Genomic DNA, 26,686 nt, shown 5'->3' with positions numbered 1-26,686 from the left:
TTTCAAGTAAACGGCTGATGTCTCAACAAAAGAGGTAAACAAAATGACGAAGACGAAAGAGATATATTTTCATTTCCTCATATTTTAGCTCAATTAAAAGAGAACTTTGAGCTAGAATCAACAATACTATTGCGAAATCTCACCCATTTTGATATTAATTGTTTCATACAATTATAATCGCACATTTTCGTCCGACCTTAATTATTTAGTGTTCTTAAAGATCCAGATTGTTCAATAAAATTTCGAAAAGGCTGGATACCCAAGAAAACCCGTTATCATCGTAACTACAAAGTATGCATGGCAGGCGCCCAGCGACGAATTAAGGCTGGGGGCGTTTTAGAAGCAACTAACACTGGGGGTTCATGTTGAAACAAAACGCAGTACTATTCCACAAACTTTTATTTTAACAGTCTACTAGTTTCGACTTTTATACCGTTAAACGTCGAAACTAGTAGACTGTTAAAATAAACGTTTGTGGAATAGTACTGGGTTTTGTTTCACCATGAATAGTTCATCGTTCCACCAAGTAACGCCCAAATCAGTTGATTTTAATACTGGGGGTGTGGAATAAGGGAGGTGCAGGTGCCCTTCCCAAGATAAGTTTTAAGATCAGTGGTTCAAAATGATGAGTTTTACGACTTTCTAAGGGATATTTTATTAATCCTTACACTATTCTATAAGTAACATTTGTGCAATTAAGTAAAATGGATTAAATTTTAAAATTTCTCTGAGTTCTGGGGGGGGGGGGGGGGTTATCCTCCAAAACCCCCCCTTGCTGCGCCACTGATGAATGGTAACTAAAAACTTTGTTGTCATAGTAACTAAGGAGTGGCGACCCAATGTTTGTGAATAAAAATATGCTTGAAATTGTCTCTTCTAACACCTCCTGAAGTATTGAAGATTCCTATCGGAACACCCCGTACATATTGCATATTAGTTAATGTGGTTTTGTGTTGCGTTTGTATTTACTGTGTTCTTTCCCCTTCAGGGCTGACTCCGTAACGTGGAACCCTCACAAGCTGATGGGCACCCTGCTCCAGTGCTCAACGATCCACTTCAAGGAAGACGTAAGTCTGGTGGCCTCGTGGTCTCTTTTCCCATGAAACGCATTTCAGGCAAGTTGAGCGGACCGACATTTTCCTACGCATCAAATACACAACCATAGAGGTCACCGGAAGCGCATATCCAAACAAAATGCAAAGAGATAGGAACACAAACACTTGCTGATGACAACGGGATGGTGCGGGGGTGGAATAATGGCCGAAAACGTATGTATATGATATCACCTTGGAATCGAACCACGGACCTTCATTCCGGGGAGATAATAGGGACACCCAGCTACTGAAATCACTTCGGTTTCTATCTATTGTTACTTTCAGCGGTAGGTTCATGCAATAAATTCCTCCGCAGTTGTATAATTCACCAGGAGATGTCTCTGGAGCACGGTTACCGCCAAATCCAACGTTTTGTGTTTGTGATCCGTCTCTTTGTTTCACAATTCATTTCTGCGTATATTTAAAAACAGATATACATATTCATTCATTACCTTTCCCGCAGTGATTTTTCGTTTATACTTTCCACAGTTAAATAACTGTTTTTTTTTATTTTGGAGTATTTTTTATACAAGATCGGGGTCAATATGAGGGAATTTATAAGTTTTATCCGACAGACTAAGATATCTAGAAACTTGATTGTTTAGACGCGGTTCCTCATTGAGTTCTTTAAAAGCACCTTTGTACCGCGAAGTTCTCTAATTTTTTGGTCAATAGAACTATCTTCCGCTACAAATTAACGTTTATTTTTAATCCAATGAAAAAATTGCTATTTCAGCGAAACAAAGCGCAAATTTTTCTCGAATATAAAGTATAAGACGATTATAATAATCATTATGAACAATTACAATTAATACAGAATTATACATGTATATGTATTTGTTTTTCCTAAAAAGCATTGTATTTTCTGGTTGTATTTTTATGGTTTGTACAGAGTTCTTTTCACTACAACTATTGTGTCGTGCCTCTTGTTGATTCGCTTTCGTTGCCTTCTCTTTGAAGAGGCAAACCAAATTTATATATTTTATGTATTTATGGTATCTGATTGTGTTATTATAAATTTCTGAATCGATGATTTAATCTAAAATCTCGTTCTTTCAGGGCCTGCTTATCAGCTGTAATCAGATGAGTGCTGAATATCTGTTCATGCAAGACAAGTTGTACGACGTACAATACGACACAGGAGACAAGGTCATCCAGTGCGGAAGACACAACGACATCTTCAAACTGTGGCTCATGTGGAGGTCAAAGGTGAGCCCACATTACACGCACGCCCCATCTTGACTTACATAGAGGGAAGGAATCGCTCATAAGGGTGTAAACAGCGACGGACCAGGGAGGTTCTTCTGTATTTACGAATGAAAAATACCAAATTCGATGAGCTGTTCGATCTTCAAATGAATCATTCAATGAGCCGTTCGTTGCTCGAGGCAACAACACCGCCACGGTGAAAATGAACCGTTCTACTGGATGCGAGCCATAGGCTGTCAATTATTGAAATCATTGAAATTCCAAACAATTCCCGCATTTGGATAAATCTGTGACGCCATCAGAAATTCGGAAATGCAGAATAACCCTCAGGCTTGGTCGATTCGCGAGTCCAAGGAGCAGCGGGGGGGAATGACCCGCTCGGAATAGGTTCATAACGTCATCAACTATCTACGAAACGATCGATTTTTCGTCGATAATAGTTCGAGAAATGGGCGCAATATGGCAACATATGGATCAAATAATTTTTTAAGGTCTTTCACAATCGGCATAAAATTTAAATTCGTGAAGAAGTCCATTCAAGGAGCAGTGCTTCAAAAATAGGTTTTTGGCAAATGCATCCACTAGTCGGGAAATAACGTCACAGACTTTTTTACTCAATATATTGGAGAATTTTGAATGTTTATCCTTCATGCATCTTTAATGACATTATTCCTATATTGATTTATTTAAAATGAAACTGAAATAACAGACTAGCCCTGCTCTGAAGATAACTTTTTGGAAGTTAAGGAGTAACTAAGCCCTAAAATAGATTATATCACCGGAAAAAGGCAAAAATGCGTTAAAAAAATCATTCTTAATGAATAAAAATATCCATTAATTTCACCATAAAGGATGCCAAACAAGCTCAAATCTCCATGAAAAAGGTTTCAAGAATAAATTTAAAATATGCATTTTGGCAATTTCTCTAGTTCAGCATAACTCGTCATTTCTCAGTACCGATGTGTTTCTGATGTGAGAAGATTATCCGTTTATCAAGCATTTCTCTACAATGTAGGTACAGCTCTATAATACTATGATTGCGGGGTTTCGTGGAAATAAACTACGTTAAACGGGTTCCACATTTATCTTAAAGTCGAGGCCTGTAATAAACGTGTGGTAATTGGTGCCTTGGAGTTCCTCAGGGTTCTGATCTCGGTCCGCTGTTCTTTCCGATTTACAACTTGTCTACTTCCAAAATTATGAACACACTATTGCTACGCCTACAATTTGAAAAATTACCTTCATTTTCAATGGCAATTAGAACGGGTGCCATTGTAATTTCAATTGTCCAATAGGTTGCATTTTCACAAGTCCCTCCGCAGCTGTAATAAGAGTCACATATAATACAATACTTCCTCACTACTATTTTCTTTCATAATTGAGTTTGAAAAATAAATAGGCCCGCATTTTTCCGTGTATAATATCCGTCGCCTATTTTTCGAGAAATTTGCGGCGAAATTTCGACGTTCTTTACCATTTCACAGTTTTACCGATAATGTCACGAACTTATGCCGGTCGCGTGACCACTTCTCTGCAACTCCTCGTCCTCGCGTGGTTCGACGTAGTTCTGCAGTCTTTTGAGCTACTCCTCACTTCAATGAAAGGTTCTTCTCGTGAACGAATCAATGAGCCAGAACTCTAATGATATCACCATCTCATAAAAAAATGGACGGCAGATTTCACGTGCTCTCACTTTCCATTCACGGGAATTGGAAATGGCTAAATTTCGTTAAATATATCCTTTAAGTTTCCACTAAATTCCGTTAACAAATTTGAGTGTCTGACTACTGAGTGAACACTTTTATGAGTATTCCCGTGGCTTACACAACGCATTCCTTTGGACATATACAAAGTGGGGAAGGTGGATGTGTTCTAAATGGCATTCCTTCTCACCCCGCCAAAATCAATATGCGGCAGTCAGATGTCAGCACTTGCGCGGGTGGGCGTAAGCGGAGGAAGCCCCGCCCACCGCGCGCAAGCGCACTCGTCCACTCACTCCCGCGCTCTCATCCGTTCGCAGGGCACGAGTGGTTTCGAGCGTCAGATGGACCGTCTAATGGAACTGAGTGAGTACATGGTGCGACGAATGAAGGAGAACCCCGACAAGTTCCACTTGCTGCTGCCCGAGCCGGAGATGGTTAACGTGAGCTTCTGGTACGTGCCACGACGACTACGCAGCATGGCACACGGACCAGAGCGGGAGAAGATGCTTGGCAAGGTGAGTGAGTGAAGACCATAATTTCCTCCACTGCTCATCTTTACCATTTAACCCATTAGAAATCCCAATATCGCAGCACTGCCTTTCACTCTCCTACTTAGGCACGAATTCCTTATCTTTTTCGTCCTTCATGACTTGTATTAAAAATATTTTTCAAGAGCGTCTTCGCGTTTGACGGCATATCTTCGGAAATAAGGAAGATAAAATTGCAAACAATGGCTCCTTTTCAAGTTCTTAAATCATCATCATCATTTGTCAGCAATCCTAATATTGGCTGAGCACAGCTCTCTATTCCTTTCTTCTATCCGCAACCATTTTATTAGCGACGTATTCCTTATCTTTTACTTCCTTCATAACCTGTCCTATGAAACTCATTTGGGGCCTCCCCTTACCCTCCTTCTTGTCCACCAGTCCTTATGTGATTATTATGATTGTCTTCATCAGGCTATCATGTCTCATGATGTGACCGATTAACTTGTCCCGTCTTCTCCTTATGGTTTTTAGAAGTCTTATCTTTTCCTTCACCCTTCTAAGCACATCTTTATTACTTATTCAGTCCATACATTTTATCTTCATCATCCTTTTGCAGCATCACGTTTTCAGTTTTGGAATTCTCCGCTACTGACAACATCCATGCCTAACCACCATATGGAAGCATGCTCGGCATCGCCATTCAATTTTCAAAGCATATGAAGTGAACTCAAGTTCCTGTTTCTCAAAGTTGATTTGTTATTTTTCTGTTTTTATCGGAGGTATTTTTTGTATTTATGATGCAAGCCAATGTTGACTAATGCCAACTTCATATACTTTTGCAATTTCAATATGGCTGCGCTTCTTTTAAATATGTACTGATAGTACAGAAAATAATACAGAGCGTGACACTTGTCCTGTGAAAGTACGCCCGATACACGCGCGCGCACAGTGAGACAGGTCGGTTGAAATCAGTTTCCTCAAGGGTCAATTTTGCCAATTTTCTGGTTGAATTCGAGTTTAATGGCCGAATTGTAGCATTCAGTGTTCAGAGGCGAAATAGATCCCGCGACAAGATGCGGTATCGACTGGACGGGAGAAATATTTAGAGAGCGGAGGAAGACGTTAATTTTTCCCTCCTTGAATTTCATCTGGTGCCTTCTGCTAGCCTCCTATGAAAAGCAACGTGTTCTGATTGATTAACACAATCATCAACGCACAGCCCTTGCTACAAAAGATACAGGCACGAAAATTTATGGACATATTCCTTAGGTGATGTAAAAGGCGTACAAAGGAAGGAGTTCATCACGAAACAATTTTTGAGGAAGTATTCACCCCATTAAATGTTTCACTCCCTAAAAAACCGCACTGAATTTCGAGCAGAATTCACCGCCCAGTGATAATATTTTCACTAATTTATATGGATAAATACATAACTGGTGAGATATTGATGTAATATTGATTAAAATATGCATTTAAACTCAAAATTCGAAGGAAAATATTTATGATTGGGCGGTGAAGAGAATTCTGTGTTTAATTGTTGCGTTCATTTTTTCCATGCACTAGGATTTTGTTAGATTAATACCTATTTATTAATCTTTATACTTAAGCCATCTTACATTCCAAAGAAGAAGAAGAATGCCTATTTATTTACGAATTCATCAGCTTTTCTTTCAATTCATCAACAGTAAGAAATCGGCGGTAAACATGTATTCATAGCAGTAGAAAAGCAGTGCACTTCAAAAACAAAGCTCAAATAATTGCAAACCTATGTATTAGTCATCATTACAGCGCGGAACAGTCGTTACTTTTGCCAAAAACACTTCATTTTCCCAAAACAATTCACCTAGAGAGTTGCAGTTATTTTATCGAAGTCTCTAAAACGTCTTTCAAAACTTTTTTCATCCTTATGTTGCTAAGTTTACTTAATTGGTGGAACGGAGAAGCCAGAGGTTCTTCGGTTTTTTAGGTTTGTATAAACTTGATGACAGGAAAAATCGCAATTATAAGTTTTTTAAATCGCCCTCAGGTCTCCAATCGCAGGAGTCTAGTAAAAAAGTAAAAAAAGCTAATAAACGCAGTGGAGGAGGATTGAACGTACTCAGAGTATATACGAAATTCGGTAAATTAAGCAGTTGATGGAGGAACGTTTTCAATGGAAAGCTTTTGCATCAAATTTTGTGTTCAGAATCTCTTTTTTGGATATACCGATGATGTCGTCTCAGCAAGAATATCTAAATTTTTCAAGTTCAGTGAAAAATGTAAATAGGGAAATTTGATGAAATAGGTTAATTCTAACGTAAATTTTTGTTTGCACGAATAGCTGAATGAATTATATATTTGGCAAGTTACTAGATTTCTATATTTTTTCTATAAATTTGTTTTGGACTTCTAAACCTAAGAGTATGGTCCTTCATTTATTTACGCTTTCCCAGAACTTTTGCCTTTCCAACCAAATAGACTTTTCGGTTGTAATGCTCACAATAATAATAATTATCCATAAAAGCGTGATTTTTGTGGCTAATATGCGAGCCAAAATTATTTTTTGTGAAGTTAAATTTTTTTAGAGGTTAGTTATCACGACTGGTAAGGCATCTTTAATTTATAAAGGAATACCTAAGGTATAAACTATATGCTACGTCCCACATCCAAAAAATGTAATGCTTATGGAAATGCAAAACGTTTGTCATGGTTGAAAATTTATTTTTCCAGGAAATTCTTGGATGGTGAACCGGTATTAATAAAAATAAAAACTAACTTTCCGAAAAAAGGACTCTCAAAAGTTTCTAGTATTTCCAGTGGCGGACTCTTACTTTTTCTTTCTGTGTTCTGTGTCGGACGTAGGCTGTCTTTAACTTATCCCAGAGACAGTTTCATAGGCTTTAGGCAATTTAATTAAACGTCCTGAAATGTTTCTGTAGTCCCGTAAGTTTTTCAGTAGCAGAAGTCTAAAGTTGGTAAACGCAGTGGAGGAGGATTGATCATACCCAAAATATATATGAGTATGTGAATTACGAAGGAAATCAGCGGGGCTTCCAGTGTTCCATCAGTAGATAGAAATAGACAAGAAAGAAGAAACGAGGCAGTCATATCACGGATGTAGATAGATGTGGAGACAGCGTTAGTTCTAGTGAAGAGTTTGAAAAGGAAAGGAAGTGCTAAGTTTTTGAGTATTGAAGGAGAAAAGTAGTTTTTGTCATTTGTAAATAACTAGTTTATCATGGATACACGTGTCGTTCAGTTTAATAATAGGCCAACAGGGGAAGGCATCAAATTAATATTAAATTCAGAAATTGAACTGGTTGGAAAAGAAAGTGAAGAAATACTTGAAGTAAAATTACTTTCAATGAAAAAATTACTTGGTGTTTTTTCTGTCACCCAAGGGGTTTGAAATGTATTAGACTGAGAGCGCGAAAAACCGTAATAAATGTTTCATTTTTTAAACAAAACGAAAATTCCTGTTATTGCGGAAATTAAGGTGATTGAAAAGTCAGAAAATGTACACAAATAATGGAGGAACGTGCGACAGCGTAAAAAGAGAGCGGGAGTCATGGAGTTGAAGAAAAGAAAATCTTTCATATCAAAAGTTGATGATTTGTTCAACACTGCATCTGCAAGGAGCGGTGCCATTGAGTTTTTAACGAACGAGGAGAAAAGTGCAATTAATCTCTTAGATAAATGTGCTTGGGATGAAGAAGTCAAATTCTTACGCGATCAAAGAGGGGCATGAAATGCAGTGGAATAGATTTCAATGTGATCAAGAAGAAAGAAAAGGTTGCAAAGATATTAATGAAGAAGCTACAGCGGTAGGATACGTTGCATGAAATAATAGTGAAGGATTTAGAATAGCGTCAAATCTCAGGTAATTCTTCCAATTATTATGCACTTTAAATGCATCTCCTTCGGAGAGAAAGGTATTGAGTTTAATTGAATACGGAAAGGAGAGTCAAGCAGCCCATTGCAGGTGAAAATCAATGCAACGGCTAAATCTGATATTTTCAGTTGAATAGTAGACACTCCACCTTAGTAAATAGTGAATTCTCTGAGAAGGAAGATATGGAGGCCATTTAATACATTGGAAATATGTACTGCATTCTCTGATATGCCCACGAAAGAATGGGATGCATATCCTTACTACAAGAACGGTTTTCAAATTATTCGGGTTCTTCAAGTGGTAAATGATTGTGCAGAGAGAGGGGCGAGACGAATTAAAAATTTTAAGTCAGTTACTAGGAAGGAAGAGAGCATTCAAAATTTATTACTAATTGTAAGTGTAAGTATTCATCGTAGCACGACTCCTTACGTGCACAAAGACACGTGCCAAAAAGGGTCAATCAGTGCATGATTATAAATGCAGTGAAAATTTATTTAATTGTTATTAATATATACTTAAAATAATGGACTGAGTGAAAATAAATCGATTGCTTTTGATTGGAAATTTTGTCATAACAATTAAATCCTTTCTAACGTAAGCCCATTTCTGTACAGGCTAGATCTTGCCATTGCCATCAGAAAAGAATTTTCCAAGTGCGGGAAGGGGGTGGAGGGGAAGTCTCTAGAAAGTGGTGCGGGCCTTATCTCAGCGGCGCACAGTGGTCCCAAATCGAAAAAAGCTGGCCAAAAGTCATTTTTTCGACTTTTTACGAGGAAGTTTTGAATTATGTATTCGGATTCTACAGGATGTGGCCTATAATATTTCGTACCTGATAGGTCTGTGTGATTATTATGTTGACCTGTGTAACCCGTCAAACATGGGCATATTCAGCCTAAAACGCCCGAGGCGTAGAAATAGTCGATTTTAGGGTAATTCAACTTAATAAATTACTATTTTAATTTCAAGGGATTCATTTGTCAATTTTTATACGGTAAGTTTTCATATTTTTTTACAATATTATAGTATTTTTTGTTCGTTTCAGAATTTATTATAACAATATTTAATTATTTATAATGATAGCTATTTTTGAGCCTATTTTTAGTCAAATGTGTCGATATAGTTTTGTGCCCCTCCGTGCCCCTCGAAGATTCCTATGCTGAATCCTTAGAAAGAGTATATAAAACAAGATGGAGAAATGAAATCTTGCCTATACTTGCCTATCCGACATCTAGAGGGTTTTAAGTTGAGCGGTGCACCGCTCTTCCGCTGAGGGCGGCTGGCCGGCGGCCGGCGGGAGACAGTGGCATTATCGCTCAAATATTCCTGTATCGGTGGTCTAACTTGCATGGTGTATACTTAGCATAATTCTACATCCTGTACGATTACATACATCAAGTGCTTCACGCCTATCGTATGCGCACTTCTTGTTTGTGCACTCACCTTCAAATATTCATGAAACCAATGAGGGCCGGTTTTCATGCTCTTAATGAGAAACATTATGAGTGATCAAAAGCGACTACTTAAGTCCTTATGCGAGAAACTTACCTTAACCACAAGATGCTTTTCTCTGCAAAACCTTCCTCGTATTTTTATAGAGAAGAGATTCCTTACATGCCGTACAGTGTTGCCAGCACGTTATTCCGAAATAAGGTCTTGGCGCTAAGAGAAATAAATGCTCCCTAATGCCAAGAATTGTTCACAGGATCATTTCAACAGCCCATAGACGTAGATAGGATTGAATTCGGAGGGAAAAATTCGTCTAAACCCACCAATGGAGCGTGCATCTTGCAAGTGCATTTTTAATGATAATGGAATGAGGATGACGGCCTCCCTCACCAGAGCCATTGCATGGATGTGATGAATATTTCCCACTCAGTTTTATTTAATGATTTTCTTAGTGAACAAGTGCTGTGCTCCGAACTGTGCTAACACGGCTAACTCGAGAAACTTCTCCTGTCCAGATAATTAAAGCACTTGGTTTGCCAATGTTTGGCATTCAAATTTCAGTATGCACTGGAAACTCAGAGGCAAGTCTATATAAGCTTTTATATATTTTATTCAATGTCAACTCATAATTTCCGGTTTATTATTGGTTAAAAATAGACAACTTTTAGAAATCAAATTCATCGTTTCAGCCGTAAATACTACTGTTAAATTTGAATTATGGGTGCCGCAAATTTTATCGTACCTTGCGGTGTACAATAAAAATACAGAGAGAAAAGAATATTAATAAGCGAAGAAGGAGGAATATGTCGTGGAATATTTGAAAACAAGATATCCACTGAATGAAATCAAGCATGCGAAAAATATGCTGACGCGTTTTGCGCGAAGAATGTTTTCTCGAAATACCTGAGAAAGTGGAATCAAAGCTCAAGGACAGATGAGCATTTCAAAGAGACGTTCAAAAGCTGGTTGCAGAAGGAAATAAAAATTCCCTCCACAAGTAATTCAATATCTCCCTCTCGCATCTAGTGAGTGCAAATGATTACCGTGCATGCACAGTCGGCGAATATATGCAGTGTATAAAAATAATCACTCATTAATCTCAGTCATCATATTTTTTAAAGTGGAGTTTTAATTCAGGATTTCATTTCAGACAAGATGAAACTACGTGTAAATATAAAATTATAATCAAATAGTAAGAAATATTGGACCCGTTTCCATAATTTTGAAAAATCTACGAACAAATGCTTTATGTGTATGAAATGTAATTATTAATGTGATTTGCAATTTTCACGACAGGTATCTATGAAATACTTGTCCATAGACTTACAGTGATATTAAAATCTCTATCCTGCGGCAATGAGATAAATAATGAAGACTTCAGCCAGTATTGCATTGAAATAGCTGAGCTGTACATCGATTATGGTTGGTATTATATGCTGCTCATGGTACATAAAGTGCTGATACATGGAACAGCAATTTCCAAAGAATCCTTTCTTACAATTGAAGTTTTAACGAAGGAAGCATTGGAGGCCAGGAACATAGACATGAGGAAATTCCGAGTGCAACATACAAGAAAATACTCAATAATGTTAAATTATGAAGATATCTTTCGAAGGCTCCTTTAAATAACTGAATCATACATTTTAATTACATCAGGAGTTACAAAAAACGGGGTCAGCCTATCAGGTGAGGTGAAAATTTGCTAATTTTAAGTGATTCGCAGAGCGACAATGAGTCCGATGGGGTGACATCAGACGACGATTCTTTTAAAATTCGTTTTTTGTGATACATGAAAGCGATTTTATTGCCATTAGAACATTATTTTCCTCAATTTTCTTAATATCAGTCATTTTATTTCATCTAATGTGACTTATCAAATACATGGAAGCCAAAAATGAGTGAGTGTGAGTATTTTTTTCCGATTTTGGTATCTCACCGACTATGCTGATGGTCGCGGGTTCGAATCTCACCAATTTCATGTCGTAAATTCTATAATGGGTTGTAACAACAATTTTTACATCTTTTGCCTTAAAATTATGCTATTTTAAGCTCTCCATGAACACCAAGTTATCGCCAATCGCAATGACATCTACATCGAGATTTTCTAAAAATTGTTTAAATAACAACAGCTCAAAAAATGCTAAAGTGAAGAGATATCGTAAAAATAATGCCAAAACCAGATTCAGACGATCAAAATCAGTAAGGGACATCCACTTTTGTTGCTATTTTAGGTAAAATTACGACGTTATTAATTTTGGCCAGCCTTTTTCGATTTGGGACCACTGTGCGGCGCCGCGGTGCGGGGTAGCGCCTCAGGGATGGATCGCATTACGACGGACAATATCTCCTTAACGATGAAATCTTCTCGGGAAATCAGCCGGGTGATGATGGCCATTGCTGCCAACGTTTCGATGGCCTTCTCTGCCATCGTCTTCAGGGCGAATGATGGACCTGGTTATTGCCGGGCTTATATACGCTGTTGGGGAGGTTGGAGAGACCTCCCCAACAGCGTATATAAGCCCGGCAATAACCAGGTCCATCATTCGCCCTGAAGACGATGGCAGAGAAGGCCATCGAAACGTTGGCAGCAATGGCCATCATCACCCGGCTGATTTCCCGAGAAGATTTCATCAACAGCATTCGCCGAGAAAGAACCAAATCCTTCATCTCCTTAACGCTCAGAGATCGGTCAAAACAAACAGAAATTTGCCTCAATTTTTTGCACTGTAAGAATTTAGTGAATGTATATTTCAACTGGGTAGACTTTCCAACTGTCGAGATTTCGGGATTACCCAAACACCATTCAGTTTTACTGTTCGCAAAAATTTTGACTTTTTTTTAATATCCGAGGTCGCAATTCGTAATCAATGGCATCGAATACCTAGGAATACTCTGCTTTGATTTCGATATGTCATCGTGTCGCATTTTTCACCATTCTGGACCACTGTGCGGCATGCGTGCATACTGGTATTTCCCGCATTTTTAAGTTGATTTCATTGGAAACAAAAGGACAATCATGAATGAGATTTTATGAGAATCCTTACGTCTAAACTTCACCTCTACAGTTGGTTCACTTTCAGCTTTATGATTCATTGTGTTTGGAATTATATAGACTGAGTCGTGCCGTTGTAGATACTTGACGATATATGCTCGAAAAAGTAATTATTGCTTTGTATCTTTCTTTAATATAGATCCATGTATGTATGCATCCAAATGTTTGTCATTTGTATTGAATAGCAGAAACCAATACCTACTTGAAAACGGCTATCAACATGAATTATTTGCTTCCAAATTTTCATTTCCTTCATATTGGTATACAATTGTTCGAGTGCTAAGTTTGTCTGTCCAGCAATTGACTGATCTTACCGTAGATTTATTGCATTGAACCTCCCTCAAGCAAGACCAAAACGTCTTCGGATTATCTTCTAAACTTTCACGAAATATTTTACTCTTAAATTTTATGAATGCTCTTGTTAAGGCCATTTTTGCTGTTAATTTCGGTCTTCTATATTCCTCAGATAATTTTTTATGCTCTTCTTCGGGGGGATCCTGACTGACGTTCTTAATTTTTGAATGAATGATTCATTGTCGCTTTAAACATTTACGGACCAAGTTTCTTATACCGCCTAATATCCAAATTAATTTTCTTCTTTATATTAGGTATTGCATTATCTACAGATAGTTGAGTAAAGCTACGAAAAGCATGCCGAATGTCTTCAGTGTTATGGTTTTAGGTTAAATATTTAAACTCTTCAGAAGAATTTGTTATTTCCTACCTGAAACCATCGAAACCTGTCGTACAGTATATAAATACACTTTTATCCTACTGATTATCTTTTTATCAGGTTTATCAGCACTTACAGCTTTATCACCACTGTTGCCATTTATGGTTATCGGTGTTGTTACCATTTCAATATATGTTATATGTTAATATTTGCAAATATTTTGACATAAAAGTATCGAGCAGTATTTGGCAAAATTCCTTTTCCTTCCCTCCATTTTTAAAATTATAAGTCTTCCAATCTATTCAGGGTAAGTTGAATTGCCTATTATAACATTACCACCATTTTCATTTATTCATTTTGATTTTGTAGAGCTCAATCTTTTCACCTTCAATTTTATCAATCTTTGCAGGAATATAGGTAATTCATGATGGTTTATTTATCCGAATGGCCTTTGTTGCGGCGTAACATTTGCATCTAAATATATTGAAGCTCCCATATCATTCTTATAAGGCCGTTTTACACGGGGAACGGAATTGCGCAAGTTAGAACTGCATTAATATCTAAAATGGCGTAGAATTGCGCGAATGCATGAATGGAATTAGAAAATGGACTATTTTGCCATCTCACGTTCGCTAATTATTATTAATATGAGAAGTAGAATGGCAACTACTTAAAAAATTAAGGACGTTTGAGGACAGATTCGAGAGATTGGAAAAGATAAAATTTATAATAAAAAAAAAACAAATTACTAAGAAGATCGCAATGACGTTCCTACAAAAAGCGTAAGGAGTCAGAAAACTTCAGCCGCCAATAGTTAGGTCATTCTGTGTGTACAATCTTATTATTCCTATCTGGTGTTTGAGAGGTTCATAGAACGGCCTATTTTAGGCTTTTCATACGCCTCTATTTTTCGATCGATCGTAGGAATGCTGCTTCATTTTCCATCACTGAGTAGGGTACTTTTGAGCATCATTTCCTTGAATCTCACTCGAATTCCATGAAAAATCGGTTGTGGCTTTCTCGACAAATGCATACTTCCAATTGGTTGAAAAAATCTCTTTCTTGCAATTTGAATGGGATAGCCAATCGGATAATCAAAAGGATAGTGCTAGTCTACAGTCTACAGAAGCCAAAAGTCAGTAGATCATCACTCTCCCAAGCAATCGATTCAGTTTCCTCGGAGCTTGAAAATTCGACGGGATGATTGCAGCTGAAGGTTTTAACCAAAATATTCCCATTCATTTGAGAATGATCCGAGCTAAAATGTATGCTTGAGACTCCCTGCTCAGGTTAGTATCAATAATTAATTGTTGGAGATATTTCCTTTGGGTGTATTTTTCTCTTAGGCAATTCAGTATTACTATTTCATTCAAGATTCCGGTCCTTCTGAGTTGAAACGGAGGGCCGAAAACAGATTTTAGTGGTCTAATTGTAGAAATGAGAGAAGGAAAAATACAGTAATTAAAGAGGGCGTAGGTAACGGAGCCATGCACGTATCATATAGAGAGATTCATCCATTACAAGGACAGGAATGGAAGGGTAACGGAGGGAAAATAATTAATGAAATGACGAAAGCGCAAATAAATGTTAAAGAAGTGAATAGTGAGAAATGTGAGTCTGGTCAATAATGAGATAATGCCAGACACCAGACAACTTTTTCCTCAATAAGTGGTCGATTGTAATTCTACGAAGACTTTTTAAAGGAGTGGTTCAACCTTAGTTGCGAAATGGTTGTATGCCGGAATGATTCTCCATATTCATATTGCATATGAGAAGTGGAAAAATACGAAGTGGGCCTTCAATAATAATTGCACACACCGACTGTCGCTTAAGGCTTTGCAGTAGTGAGGGCCGGGAGCCGCTTTGAACGGCCGATGCCAAATTACGGAGCAACTAGAACACATATATTTGGGTTTTCTTTATTATTCTAAGAAGTCGTGGCTACATCTAAAGAGGCTACATCGGGCTCTTGAGGAAATCCAGCTGAAATTTGACTAACTGCAGCTTTTCTCCTAGCAAAATAATACGAAAATTCTAATACCTGTTCTATCTACCCGTTACCAATTCTAATTCTGATAAAACCTGTAGCTACAACTTTCTTCTGGAATAATTTTGAAACCCATTTTATTAAGGAAATTCTTGTAGCAGCTAATGGCGTTAAATATTCAATTTAGGGAAATATTTTTTTTATTGTGGAAAAAAGATGTAGCTTCATGTTCACTGTATTAGATTCACCGTAACTTTCATTGTTTCGCTTGTAGGCAACTATAGCGAAAGTCCAACTGGATTTCCTCGATGATTTGAGAAAATATTTCCTCTCAGCATATGAATACACGTTTTTTGCATATAATAAGGAAACCCTAAGAGTCTATATACCCTAGCTGTATTGAGCAATATATGAACTACTGCGAAGAGAAAAAACGGCCGGCAACGGTCGGTCAGAGAGGCTCCTGGCCGTCAATTCCGTTCAATAGCATCCCAATCAAGATTCTGAGATTATCACAGGAGCTTTCCTCGTACGCAAATGTGGCCTCACAAAACTCACAATGCGACGTACAACTACCTTGAGAGAGAATCAGAGAATGCCCCTAATGAAAGCTTATTCACGACATCCCTTAGTCTGCTGGATGATGTGCAGGACAAGGGCATTTCCTTTTGAGCAGCTTTGGTCAGACCTGGAGTATCTTTCAAACTTCACATCAAGGAATGCCTCGACATAGAGACCTTACCTAGATGGCACAGTAATGAAAACTTGCAGTGGGTATTTGTATTTATTTTCAGAGTTCTAAAATTTATTATGAACAATTTCATTTTTTATGTTTTATAATAGAAGGTTCAAGATTAAAGATATCTTATGCCATTTCGTATGCTTGCTAAGACAGTACCAACGCTGATACTGATGCCTTATGTTGCCTATTATAAATGGTGCATATGAAGATTTACATTAATTATTTAGGAAACTTGAAATATTTTGTCTGAAACAGCATCCTTATAAATTTAAGAACATCTATAGTTTACTGCCTCGGTTTATATACCATGCTGATTTTTCAGTTTTTCCTTGCCAAACTTCTAGATTAAAAAGGGATTTTAAACAAAAGCACATAGTTAAAAATTCGTTAAGGAAAATCGCCAACTTGTTTGACTCGCATGTTTACGTGGTGTGTGAACTTCCAAAATTATCGGATAAACATATGATGCATTGATTGAATTGAATGCATTTTTATGTTCACGCCCAGCTGGTAATTTGCAATAGTGTTATAAAATTAAATTAGATACAGCCTCTTTTAGTAGTTATGTTCTTTGATGCATTTACACAAAAACGATAGAACTTCGAAGAAAATTTTTTCATCCTCCATCCCGCTACTGAATTAATTCCTCCAACCTTCCAATAGACGCAACTATTCTCTAAGCATTGCTAAAAAAACTCGAAGACTGTCTGTTGTATTCGAATCACTCTATTTGGCTATAAATTTTATGCATATCCTGCAGCGCAACGCAGGGCTAAGCGATTTGTTTTCATTTATATTTCGTAAACGGCCGCATCAGTGTACAAGCGCCTCGGTCGATCGCAGGTACGTTACTGTTTGACAGAGTTAATTCAATTAAATTTGCGACTGAGAGGGAGGCTCAAATTCTTTGTGGAGTGAGAGCGGAAAGTTCTTGACTTCCTGAAAACAATCCAAAAGGCAATGGTAGAGTCTATCCTCCCGAAAAATTGAGTCGCTTTAAGACCTCCGTGGTGTACGCTTCGTAAGCTAGCCGTGTTGCCAAGTGGGTTTGCCAGTCTTTCGTTTCCATTCACTGTCAGTCTTTTGAAGAAACTTAACAACGCCTGCCTATCGCTCTCCGGATACCACAGTATCCCTTTACCCTACCTATACCTACACAGATACCCTAGTATCGCAGATTCCACCTCATACCGCGACGCCGCTCGAAACATTCCGAGATTTCACGACTGGGCCAGTCGCAAAGATATTTGAAAAGGATCATAGTACGCCCCGAATAAGTACTTGAATTAGTGCATAGTAAATACAAAGGCGGTGTATTTTGATTGGAATTCGGCCAATGAAGCATTCTTTGACTTTTGTACTCCGATTCATGAGCAGGAGCCAGTGCAGAACAGGTAAATCCTCTGTTTGTAATTTTCAATCAGTGAACTAATGTACTTTTCTCTCCACAGATCACGCCCGTGCTCAAGGGACGGATGATGCAAGCAGGTACGCTCATGGTGGGATACCAGCCCCTGGACGACACGCCTAACTTCTTCCGGAACATAATCTCGAATCCAGGCGTCAAAGAATCTGACGTGGACCACCTGATCGCCGAAATGGACAGACTCGGCCACGACCTCTAACCGCCCCAACTACATAGATGGCGGTGTCGTCGTTCATGGCGACGCCTTCGTTTGTTTGTTTGCTTGTTGGTCAGAGCGAGTTGGTGTTTGGGCGAGGTGTTGACACTTTCTCCCAAACTGATGATGGGAATAATTGTTTAATCATGTTGTTTATGTAATTGTAGCCACGGAATAGTGTGAGTAATTAGACGAGAGCAAATAGGGATTGCTGCGGCCGACGTTGGAACTTGGCTGAGATGTCGCATGGCAATTGGAGGGAATGATATCAGTGTTAAAATTGAGCAAATCCGTTTGAAAGCAAGGCGTCTTATTCAGCGCGATTCCTATATGTAATGTGGGAGTGAAGGCTTGGAACATTGTCCGCCTTAAGTGCCATCAATCGGTGACTTCGGTCACACCTAAGAGCCAACGTGCGAACACGAATCCCTTTCGGCGATCGTCATTTGTCGGCGTCGTTGGACGCAATCGCAGAGTGAGGAAATGATACAAAATAGAAATATGTAGTTTTAGGAGGTGGTAAGTGTATGTGACATCGAAATCATCGTTAGTTTCCCCAATCAAATCATTACTGCCTCGAGACTGAGCAACGAGCTGCCCATCCATAATGTTTTCGTATCGCCGCGAGGATATGGCATTTCCTTTACTGTTGTCAACGCACAGAGACATCAAAGATGGTGGCTGTTTATATGAATAGAGGAATGTGCGGCATGGACACAGCAGCGAGGTCTTATAAGGCCCACCAGGCAAATAAATCTCTTAACCTATGAATGTCTGTGTATATAAAACGTTCTCCATGCGTAACCCACATAAATGTAAAAAAATTACTACTAACCAAAGTGTACTCAGCATATATGTTACTCAAAAATGGTTTCCTTTAACAAATGTCATGTCTCAAGTGTCAGAAGTCGGCGGAAAACAATTCTCAAATACGCAAGATGTATATAGTGTAGCATCGCAATAATGAATACCTCGGTGAGGCAGGGCAACCATTCTGGCGTCGGACGCTAAGTAGCCCATCCCGTTGGCCGACCTCGTAGTAAGGAAGTGACGTCACCAATTTAGGTGCTTCGCTTCGTGGGCATCTCGCCGCCCTCGCTCACACCGCCATCTGTCGATAGATACTTTCAAGGCACTGAACTCTAAACAATGGAATGTTCAAACCACAGGCTAAGAAATTCCGCTTCTAGGCATCTTGAAAATAGAATTGCGCTCCAATCAAATGGATGGTAATTCGCGAAAATATGAAATGTTATTTCTAACCTCATATCATTCGAATGATATTGTGACTAGGATGACAAATGACTTGTGTCTCTTATGATAGCTTATGCATAGCAAAATTCTAAAATAATATATTCGAATGTTGGGAATTTTCCATTTAAAATATTGTATGGGAGGAATTCATGCTTGGTAGGCCGGGACGGTCTACAGCCAAGCGTCAAATGCTCCCATGTGACCTGTCTAGCACTCAATTGTTCTGAGTTCAGGGGTTCGCAGCTGAGAACAATTAATCGCTACTCGGAGAGTCGTCGCCCAGAGAATCAGAAAATAAAGAAAATATCTACATTGGTTTGCCGTTTAAGTTTCGCTACGTTGATATCAATGAATTGGAAGCCAGATTCGCGAATCGAATGGCCGATGTGCCAGCATCATCGTCGGAGAGTTGATCGGGTGCAAGCGGCAATATTCAATATGTGTTTACGATTAGTGTTCTTTTCATAAAAATTTGGCGATGACCCCGATAAATGCAGTATTTGAGCCTGTAAAATAAATTAATGTTAGCCAGCAGCCTTTGACTGAGGGCACGAAACCGTTCAATTCCGATGAAGTAATTGATGACATGTGATATAAGTGATAACTAGTCTGTAAGAGTAACTGTTGACGGAAATGTGGTCCAGACATTTATATTCTATTGAAAACATTATTAGATTGAATTTCCGATCTTGTCAGTGATGGATGCCAGCTTCAATTCTTTAATCTTATGAAAATTTAATCTTATGAATCTTATGAAGTCTGGTTTGGCAAGGTATAGACATGTTGTTCATGTCCACATACGGTCTCTGAAATTGCGCGAGTACCGAATACTCACTAGGCGTACCTTTAGAAGATAAAAATGTATCTTGGTCAAAATTAAATTATGGAAGATATTGGAATCCATGTTATAAAATGTTTCATGTGATCGCAGTCTTCGCGGACACATTCAAATAGCACAAAAAACCACCCGCTCTCAAACAGCTTTATTCAGGCGATCACCTTTCCAAAGATTCGATGTTTGGCCGCCAGGTGTCAGGTTTGGATTTGCGAACAGTATCATGTAAGGTATATTTTCTCCCCTCAACTTCCATTTCAATGATTGATCGGAGCGACAGAAGATACCGAACGGCCATGCTGGTATGTACTTGACTCATCTCGTCGTCGAGAAGAGCGAATATCAATCATTTAGACCCCCGGGCGACATTCCCTTCGAGTGGCAGTGTCCAAGCGTATGATTAAGATGGCGGAAGCGCGCAGGAGATGTTTCCAGTGTATATTACTACCGTTGTGCTGAGATACTGCCTGGCGTGTGAGTGTGTGGGTGAATGCGTGGTTCGGAAATGCGCTGTGATTCTGGGATACTAGCTAGTTAAATCCAATGCGTTGTGTAAATAGTGGAGTGAGGTAGGATACAATGGCCATTCGTTTGTTTGTTTATTTGCTCACAAGAGGGAGTTGTATCTATTTTTAAAGTGTGAGTGTGAATGCATATATTTGTAGAAAGCATTTCGATGATTTGCCAACTATTCGCCGCTTAGACATTTATTTTTGCTGTGTAATGGCGGAGCCAAATCGAGTGCCACCTATAAATACATATAGGTACCAATCAAGTGTCGTGCGAGTGTAAGTGGGATGATGAGTGGCGGCTTGCGCCAAGGGGCAACAGATGGCGATTCGATCGCTCTCTCTTAATCTAGCCGAAACTTGAGGAACCAAATATCATATATTTTATTGTTACTCCTTGCCCCTATATATGAAAAAATATATTTGAAGATATATTTTCCTATTTATTTGAATCACTGTAAATATTAGTACATATCCTATTTTTGTCCCAGTTCACCCATTACAGAAATGGGAACTGAGGAGATGCAGATATTACTTTTCTTATTGTCCAAGAAAGTTGTTTTTGCCTTTCTTCTCGCTTCGAGAAACAACATTCCATGTCTTCCAAAAGCGAGTCGCGGTGGCTGATGGTAAAAAAGCCGGCGACTCGCCAAATGAATGAAAGCCAAAAGAGTGAATGTAGGAGCCGTGGATACGTAGAACAATAATTGTTGTCATAGGGACAGAGCCAAATAGATATGTACGCAGCATTAACGTAACCACCCCCGCATCGATGTATCGACTAAAATGAAATATTAAAAAAAAGCCCTGTAATAATTATGTAGACAGAAACCAATATTGACGTGCATTGTGGATATCATAAGCAGAAATTTGAATGTTTTTTTAAGAATTTGACAAATTCAAAAGAAAAAAAACGAGATGCACGGTAGTCCCGATGTAATAATCCGGTTATCTAAACTGTCCTGCCTATGAGACGGTTGATTGTTGCGTAATAATGATGTTGTGTTGCTGTCTGTTACAAGTGTACTCCATGAAACTTGCTTTTGGTTCACAGAGGGAATTCTTGATGGTGTACATTGAATAAAGCATCCTACAAAACGCTTTCAAGAGTGTTTCATTAGCATTGTCCATAAAATAATCCAGCCTCATAACCAAATACTCTAATACGTATGTGGTGCAAGTTGCTTGTGCATTCCGAACGATTGGGTGAAATATGGGACGGGCGCAGCCGTGGTGCCACGTACGGTGAGTATATGCACTTATAAATTACACAGTCCACGAAAGCGGCGCCATGGGTGTCCGTTGAATGCATAATTCTTATGGAAATTGAATTCCTGTTTTGCATTTGTATGGAAGTGTAACTTGTCCTTTTATGTTTAGATATCATTTGTTCTCAGCTTTAAAAAACATCATTTTTTGCCTAAGATGTAGAATCAGCTTGAAAACCATCTAAAGCATGACATGTAAGAATTTGCACTTTAATAATAGGTACCAGTAAATTCGTGGAATTTTTTGCATTATAGGCTTCTGTAGTTCATTTTTCAAAAGATTATTTCTTATTAACAGATGTGTTTCAAAAGACTCTCTCACAAGGATGCTTGATATTGGTAAATAAAGGCAACCTTGAAGGCTCTAGCTATATAAAGTAAACGAATTGATATTTTTTTAACTTATTATCATCGAAAATTATACCAAGATTTAAAATCTCGACGCGCACGTAGCTTTCCTGCATGCCTGAAATGGAGGCAGGAATTTCGCATGCTTGGTATAGCCCACTCTTGCCTCGGAATTGAACTAGCAACAGTGGTAGCACCTAGTAGCAGGGTTCACGTCAAAACTCACCCCCTGCCAAGCACCTTCGAGGGTGTCGCGAACATGGTCTACAAGTCCACCCGGCAAGTGCTGTCTGAGGACAGTCAAAAGGGTCTGGTTAGGGATATGAGGCAAGGTTTCCAGGTCAGCAAGGGAAACGACCACGCCAAAGATACAGTCCGGGCGCCAAGAGTTGTCCGATGACAGCCCAAAGGGAGGGGTGGAGAACTCTACGTCAGCGCGGTTTGGAGCCAATCGCTAGCTCCAAACGCACCTCACAGGCTCGCCTAGTCATACAGCGTTGTCAAATGCATATGAGCCACCGAAATTGGCCTGAACCACCAAAAAAGGCCTTTTTTTCGTATCACCTAAACAAGGGATTTTTTTCCTTTGGGCCCTTCATGCTCTTCGCCCCTTCAGACTCCCTTCTCCTCGGAGCCCTTTTGTTTACATGTGACGCGGGCGTTTCCCTTTCTTATCTGGCAACCGCGCTCCCTACCCCGAACTAGACTTTTCTGCCTGTCATCGGTCAACTTTCGGCGGCCGGACTGTAAACAGAAGACTTCCGTGAAGAAAGGAGTCGGGAGGGATGGCTGAAGGTAAGAGCGGACGGTAATTGTCCAACTGGCGGTAATTGAATGAAATAGATAAATATGCTGCCAATTCAAATATCAAAAGAGAAAGAAAAACATGGAAAAATCGTGAAATTAATCATATGAACCAATTGCTGTTTCTGATTTGTTATTTATAGTTCAAACAAATTTCCTCCTGTGTGATCCTTTTAATAAAAAAACTAAAAGATCCATTGTTTTTATGTTGGGCAACCGTTGGCTAACGGGCGATCGGTGTTTGAATGAATTACATATTCATGCTACTGATACAAATAACATAGGAGAAAGAAAAACATGGGTAAAATTATGAAATTTATCTTAGTAGCCAATTGTTGTTTCTGAGTTGGTATTTAAAATTAAAACGATTTTCCAACAATTAATTCCATTTCATTTAAAAAATATATAAACTTTTTCAGAAAAATAAAAATTTCCTCGTGTTATTCTCCTTGACTCGTTGGTTAATAATTCTGGTGCCAGAAACATGTTTATCATTTTAAAGAACATACGCTCAGGAGTTCCGTCAGCGTAGTATGCAGAAAGACCTTCGGCAAGTGCTCAGGTGAGTGAAAAAATAAGTTCACTGACTGAGAGAATTGGACGAAAATTAGCTTCGTCCCTGATTTCATGCATGGGTAAGCAACTCTGGTACTGATTACTTAATTTTAGCAAATCCATATGATACATTCCCTCAGCGCCTCAGCTATTCCGTATGCACTTTGCTTCTGTAAACAGCCTGCTATACTTTTTTAGCCACTTGCCTGTCAATTTTCATCTAGGTCATAATATTTTAGTTTTATTATTAACTTTCCGTGAGGCACTTTAACAAATGCTTTTTTGAGATCAAGAGAAACGCATCTACATCTACAAAATACCCTGCGAGCCACCTCTATAGTGTTTGGCAGGGGGTGATCAATTTGGACTCCCACATGCACACCACACCGTCCAAAAAACGTCCCGTATAATAGCAAACTATACTACTATATAGCCGCCTCTAGGGTGTTTGGCAGAGGAAAATTTCATTCACATCTTTGGAGAATGTTAGTAGACGGCAAACACGAGTGATGAGAGAGTGGATTAGGTTATCAAGTAACTATAATATGTGAATATCCGAAATCGTAAATACTTTGAATTATGCGAAGTGTATTGAAAGTTATCATTCCCCTGTAAGTAGTATATCTTTCTGCTGAAAACCCTAAAAATAGCCGTAGAATTTAGTTTAAAATTTCAAAAGGCAGTGCAAAATGAAAGGTATTCATTGGCGTACTGACATTTGCTGCTAAAGCAATAATTTAAAAAAATCCAAATCGGGCCAGTAACACTAATCTGGACGCAAATAAATAACGCGATGGGCTACCTTCGGGAATAGGGTCGAGGATTATATCTGCTCAGTTACCGAGGAAGCACCCCGCTAGGCAAGGTCATTCAGCGTAGGAAGAGACTACGCGGACAATATTTGCCGCGGAAGAGCGCTGTACAGTGTACAGTAGGCCGGCCCTTATTTTTCAGAATTGCGAAAAGTTATGTTTTCCTGGTCTCAAAATGATCCAAATGAGGTTTATATTCACGTGTTAAAATTTGATTACTTTAAAATGACGGCAACCCGTGCCCCAAGGGCCCTAAGTACTAAGGACCCTCAATTGAGTTTTTTGGGGTCTAAAAAGTGCTATTCCTGTGTAAAACGTAAAAGTAAAGTCTTTAGGACCCATTTTCTGTTTGTTTTGACCTATCTCTAAGCGTTTAGGAGATATTTTCCCTCGTAATGCAATCCCCCCCAGGGCGCCACCCCGCACCGCGGCACCGCTGAGGTACGGCCCGCACCAATTACTACAGACTTCCCCTCAACCCCCTCCCCTACCTTGGCAAAGACTTTGCTCCTGATGACAAGATTTACATGCTAGTGGTACAGCATTGAATAGGTTGTTCCTCTTCCCAGACGGCACAGGAAGTTTTCGTACCTAAATACGAGGGTGGACAATCAAGATACAAAAATCGCGCTTAGGAAGTTACTTAGAAGGTTTTGTTTCTTTATTTCCTTTAATGACGAAAAAAGATGCAAGAGGACTGGCAAATTCATATGCATCGATAAAATTGTATCTCATCGATAAAACTGTATTCGGTCTGGGACTATTTTCTTTCGCGGGTGGTGCCATCTGGTGCCATCGTGCCCTATCCTCCTAGAAAGATCACATGCCTTCACAAGCCGTTGGAGATCGCGTCGTTTACGTCACGTCTCACTACATTTCAGGGATTTTTGTGGTTAAGTTAGTGAAGAATAGAGTGTCTGGTAATGTGGAAGTTTCCCTTATTCTTTAATTTCATTCACTGGGCTTCAGAAACGTGTTTGTGAGATATTTTTGTTATAAATGCCTTTCGTGTGTGTATTGTCGGGATGTAATGGAAACTCCGGGACATATGGTTCAAGTTTTTAGCTCTCCAAAAGATCCTGAGTTGAAGAAGAAGTGCATTTGGGCGATAAGAAGAAAACATTTCACCCCTACGAAAAACTGTTAGGTATGTACTCTACCTCGCTGTAATTATTTGGATGTAATTTTAAGTCAGAAGTGGCTATTCAGTACTAAAAATGGTGATTCAAAATATTGTAGCAGCAATTCTTTTGAAAATTCTTGCATTTTAGTTGTCTTTTTTGTATCATTTCATACGGTAAACGTGTGGTTAAAGGAGAAACTAGGAATAAGCTGCCAAGTTTATAGGATCGAATATTGCTTCTTAGCTTGCCCTATGGTGTATTACACGTCGGCTTTCATCATTTCAAATTATCTTATGCTATAGTTTAAAACAATAAAAATATCAGGCATACAAATATTTACTATATTTACGAGCCTAGTAATTTGATTTCTCATGCAGAAATACCAAAAATTGGAAATGATTTGACCTAATAAGTTACATGGTATTTTATTATTTATTAATTTTAGGTGTGTGAGCTTCACATTGCACCATTGTGATATCAGAAAGTAATCTGTGGCCTTGGACGAGAAGACGAGGAGAAAATTCTTGCTGAATGGAAGGTGCCCAGATTGGAGGAAGGTACCATTGCTTCACTGTTACCTGTCGCCAAGAAGACAGACATTGTGGCAGAAGTGACATATTTGTGGATGTGGATTTGATTTGTGCAAGTTGGTGCAGTGATAGTGGACGTTCATCGGAGAAAGTATTGACGATAGTTTGTATGTATCGACCAGTCCTCTTTTAAATAATTTTCTATTCGAAAGAGAATAAGAGTAATTGTTTCGCTAAATTAGATGTGGGATAGAAGAGAAAATTGGAAATATTATTGTGGTTGACAATAGAAAATACATAATATATGTATTGTATTTCTGTGGGTTTTTTCTTTCCTGCCTCTTTAAAATTTCTTGCGGTGGTGACTTCATGCAAAGTAAGTATAAAATCGGAGGTGTGATCTAAGAGTGTGTGATTTGGCAGGACTTTCATATTTTTAATAGGTTGATACATTTACTGCAGTGACCTAGAGACTTTTACTCATCCCAAATAATTTTTCAAATACTTTAGCGCCTGATATGGGTAAGTTTTAGTAGCTGAGACTGAACTATACGTTAATTTTTGCTTGCATTTTGATGAATTCGATCATACTAATAGCAGATGTGTCAGCAATCCTGTTTCATCGGCAATTTTTATTTAAAAATTTTATTTCGTCAGGCTTTAGGGTAAGCTTTTTAATGCTCGTGGGCTATGTGATGTCTTATTTAGTGTCAAAATTAATAAGAATTTACTCTCATTAACATCTCAAGGTTTCCAAGTA

The 26,686-nt window shown here is 38.6% G+C and overlaps 1 protein-coding gene across 1 annotated transcript in view; it reads left to right on the top strand.

Annotated features, from left to right (window-relative positions):
* LOC124165146 (glutamate decarboxylase) overlaps positions 1 to 21,587 on the top strand; it is a 74,952-nt gene extending 53,365 nt beyond the window's left edge. Inside the window, exons 8-11 of the mRNA XM_046542454.1 lie at positions 989 to 1,067; positions 2,154 to 2,303; positions 4,324 to 4,521; positions 17,717 to 21,587. Coding sequence (XP_046398410.1) covers positions 989 to 1,067; positions 2,154 to 2,303; positions 4,324 to 4,521; positions 17,717 to 17,890 — 601 coding nt within the window. The 3' untranslated portion in view covers positions 17,891 to 21,587. The remainder of the gene's footprint in view (positions 1 to 988; positions 1,068 to 2,153; positions 2,304 to 4,323; positions 4,522 to 17,716) is intronic.
* The last annotated feature ends 5,099 nt before the right edge of the window (positions 21,588 to 26,686 follow it).

This window comes from Ischnura elegans, chromosome 9, assembly GCF_921293095.1.
Source record: "Ischnura elegans chromosome 9, ioIscEleg1.1, whole genome shotgun sequence".
Classification (NCBI taxonomy): Eukaryota; Metazoa; Arthropoda; class Insecta; order Odonata; family Coenagrionidae; genus Ischnura; species Ischnura elegans.
The sequence above is the reverse complement of the archived record's forward strand: the minus strand, read 5'-3'. Positions and strand labels throughout refer to the sequence as shown.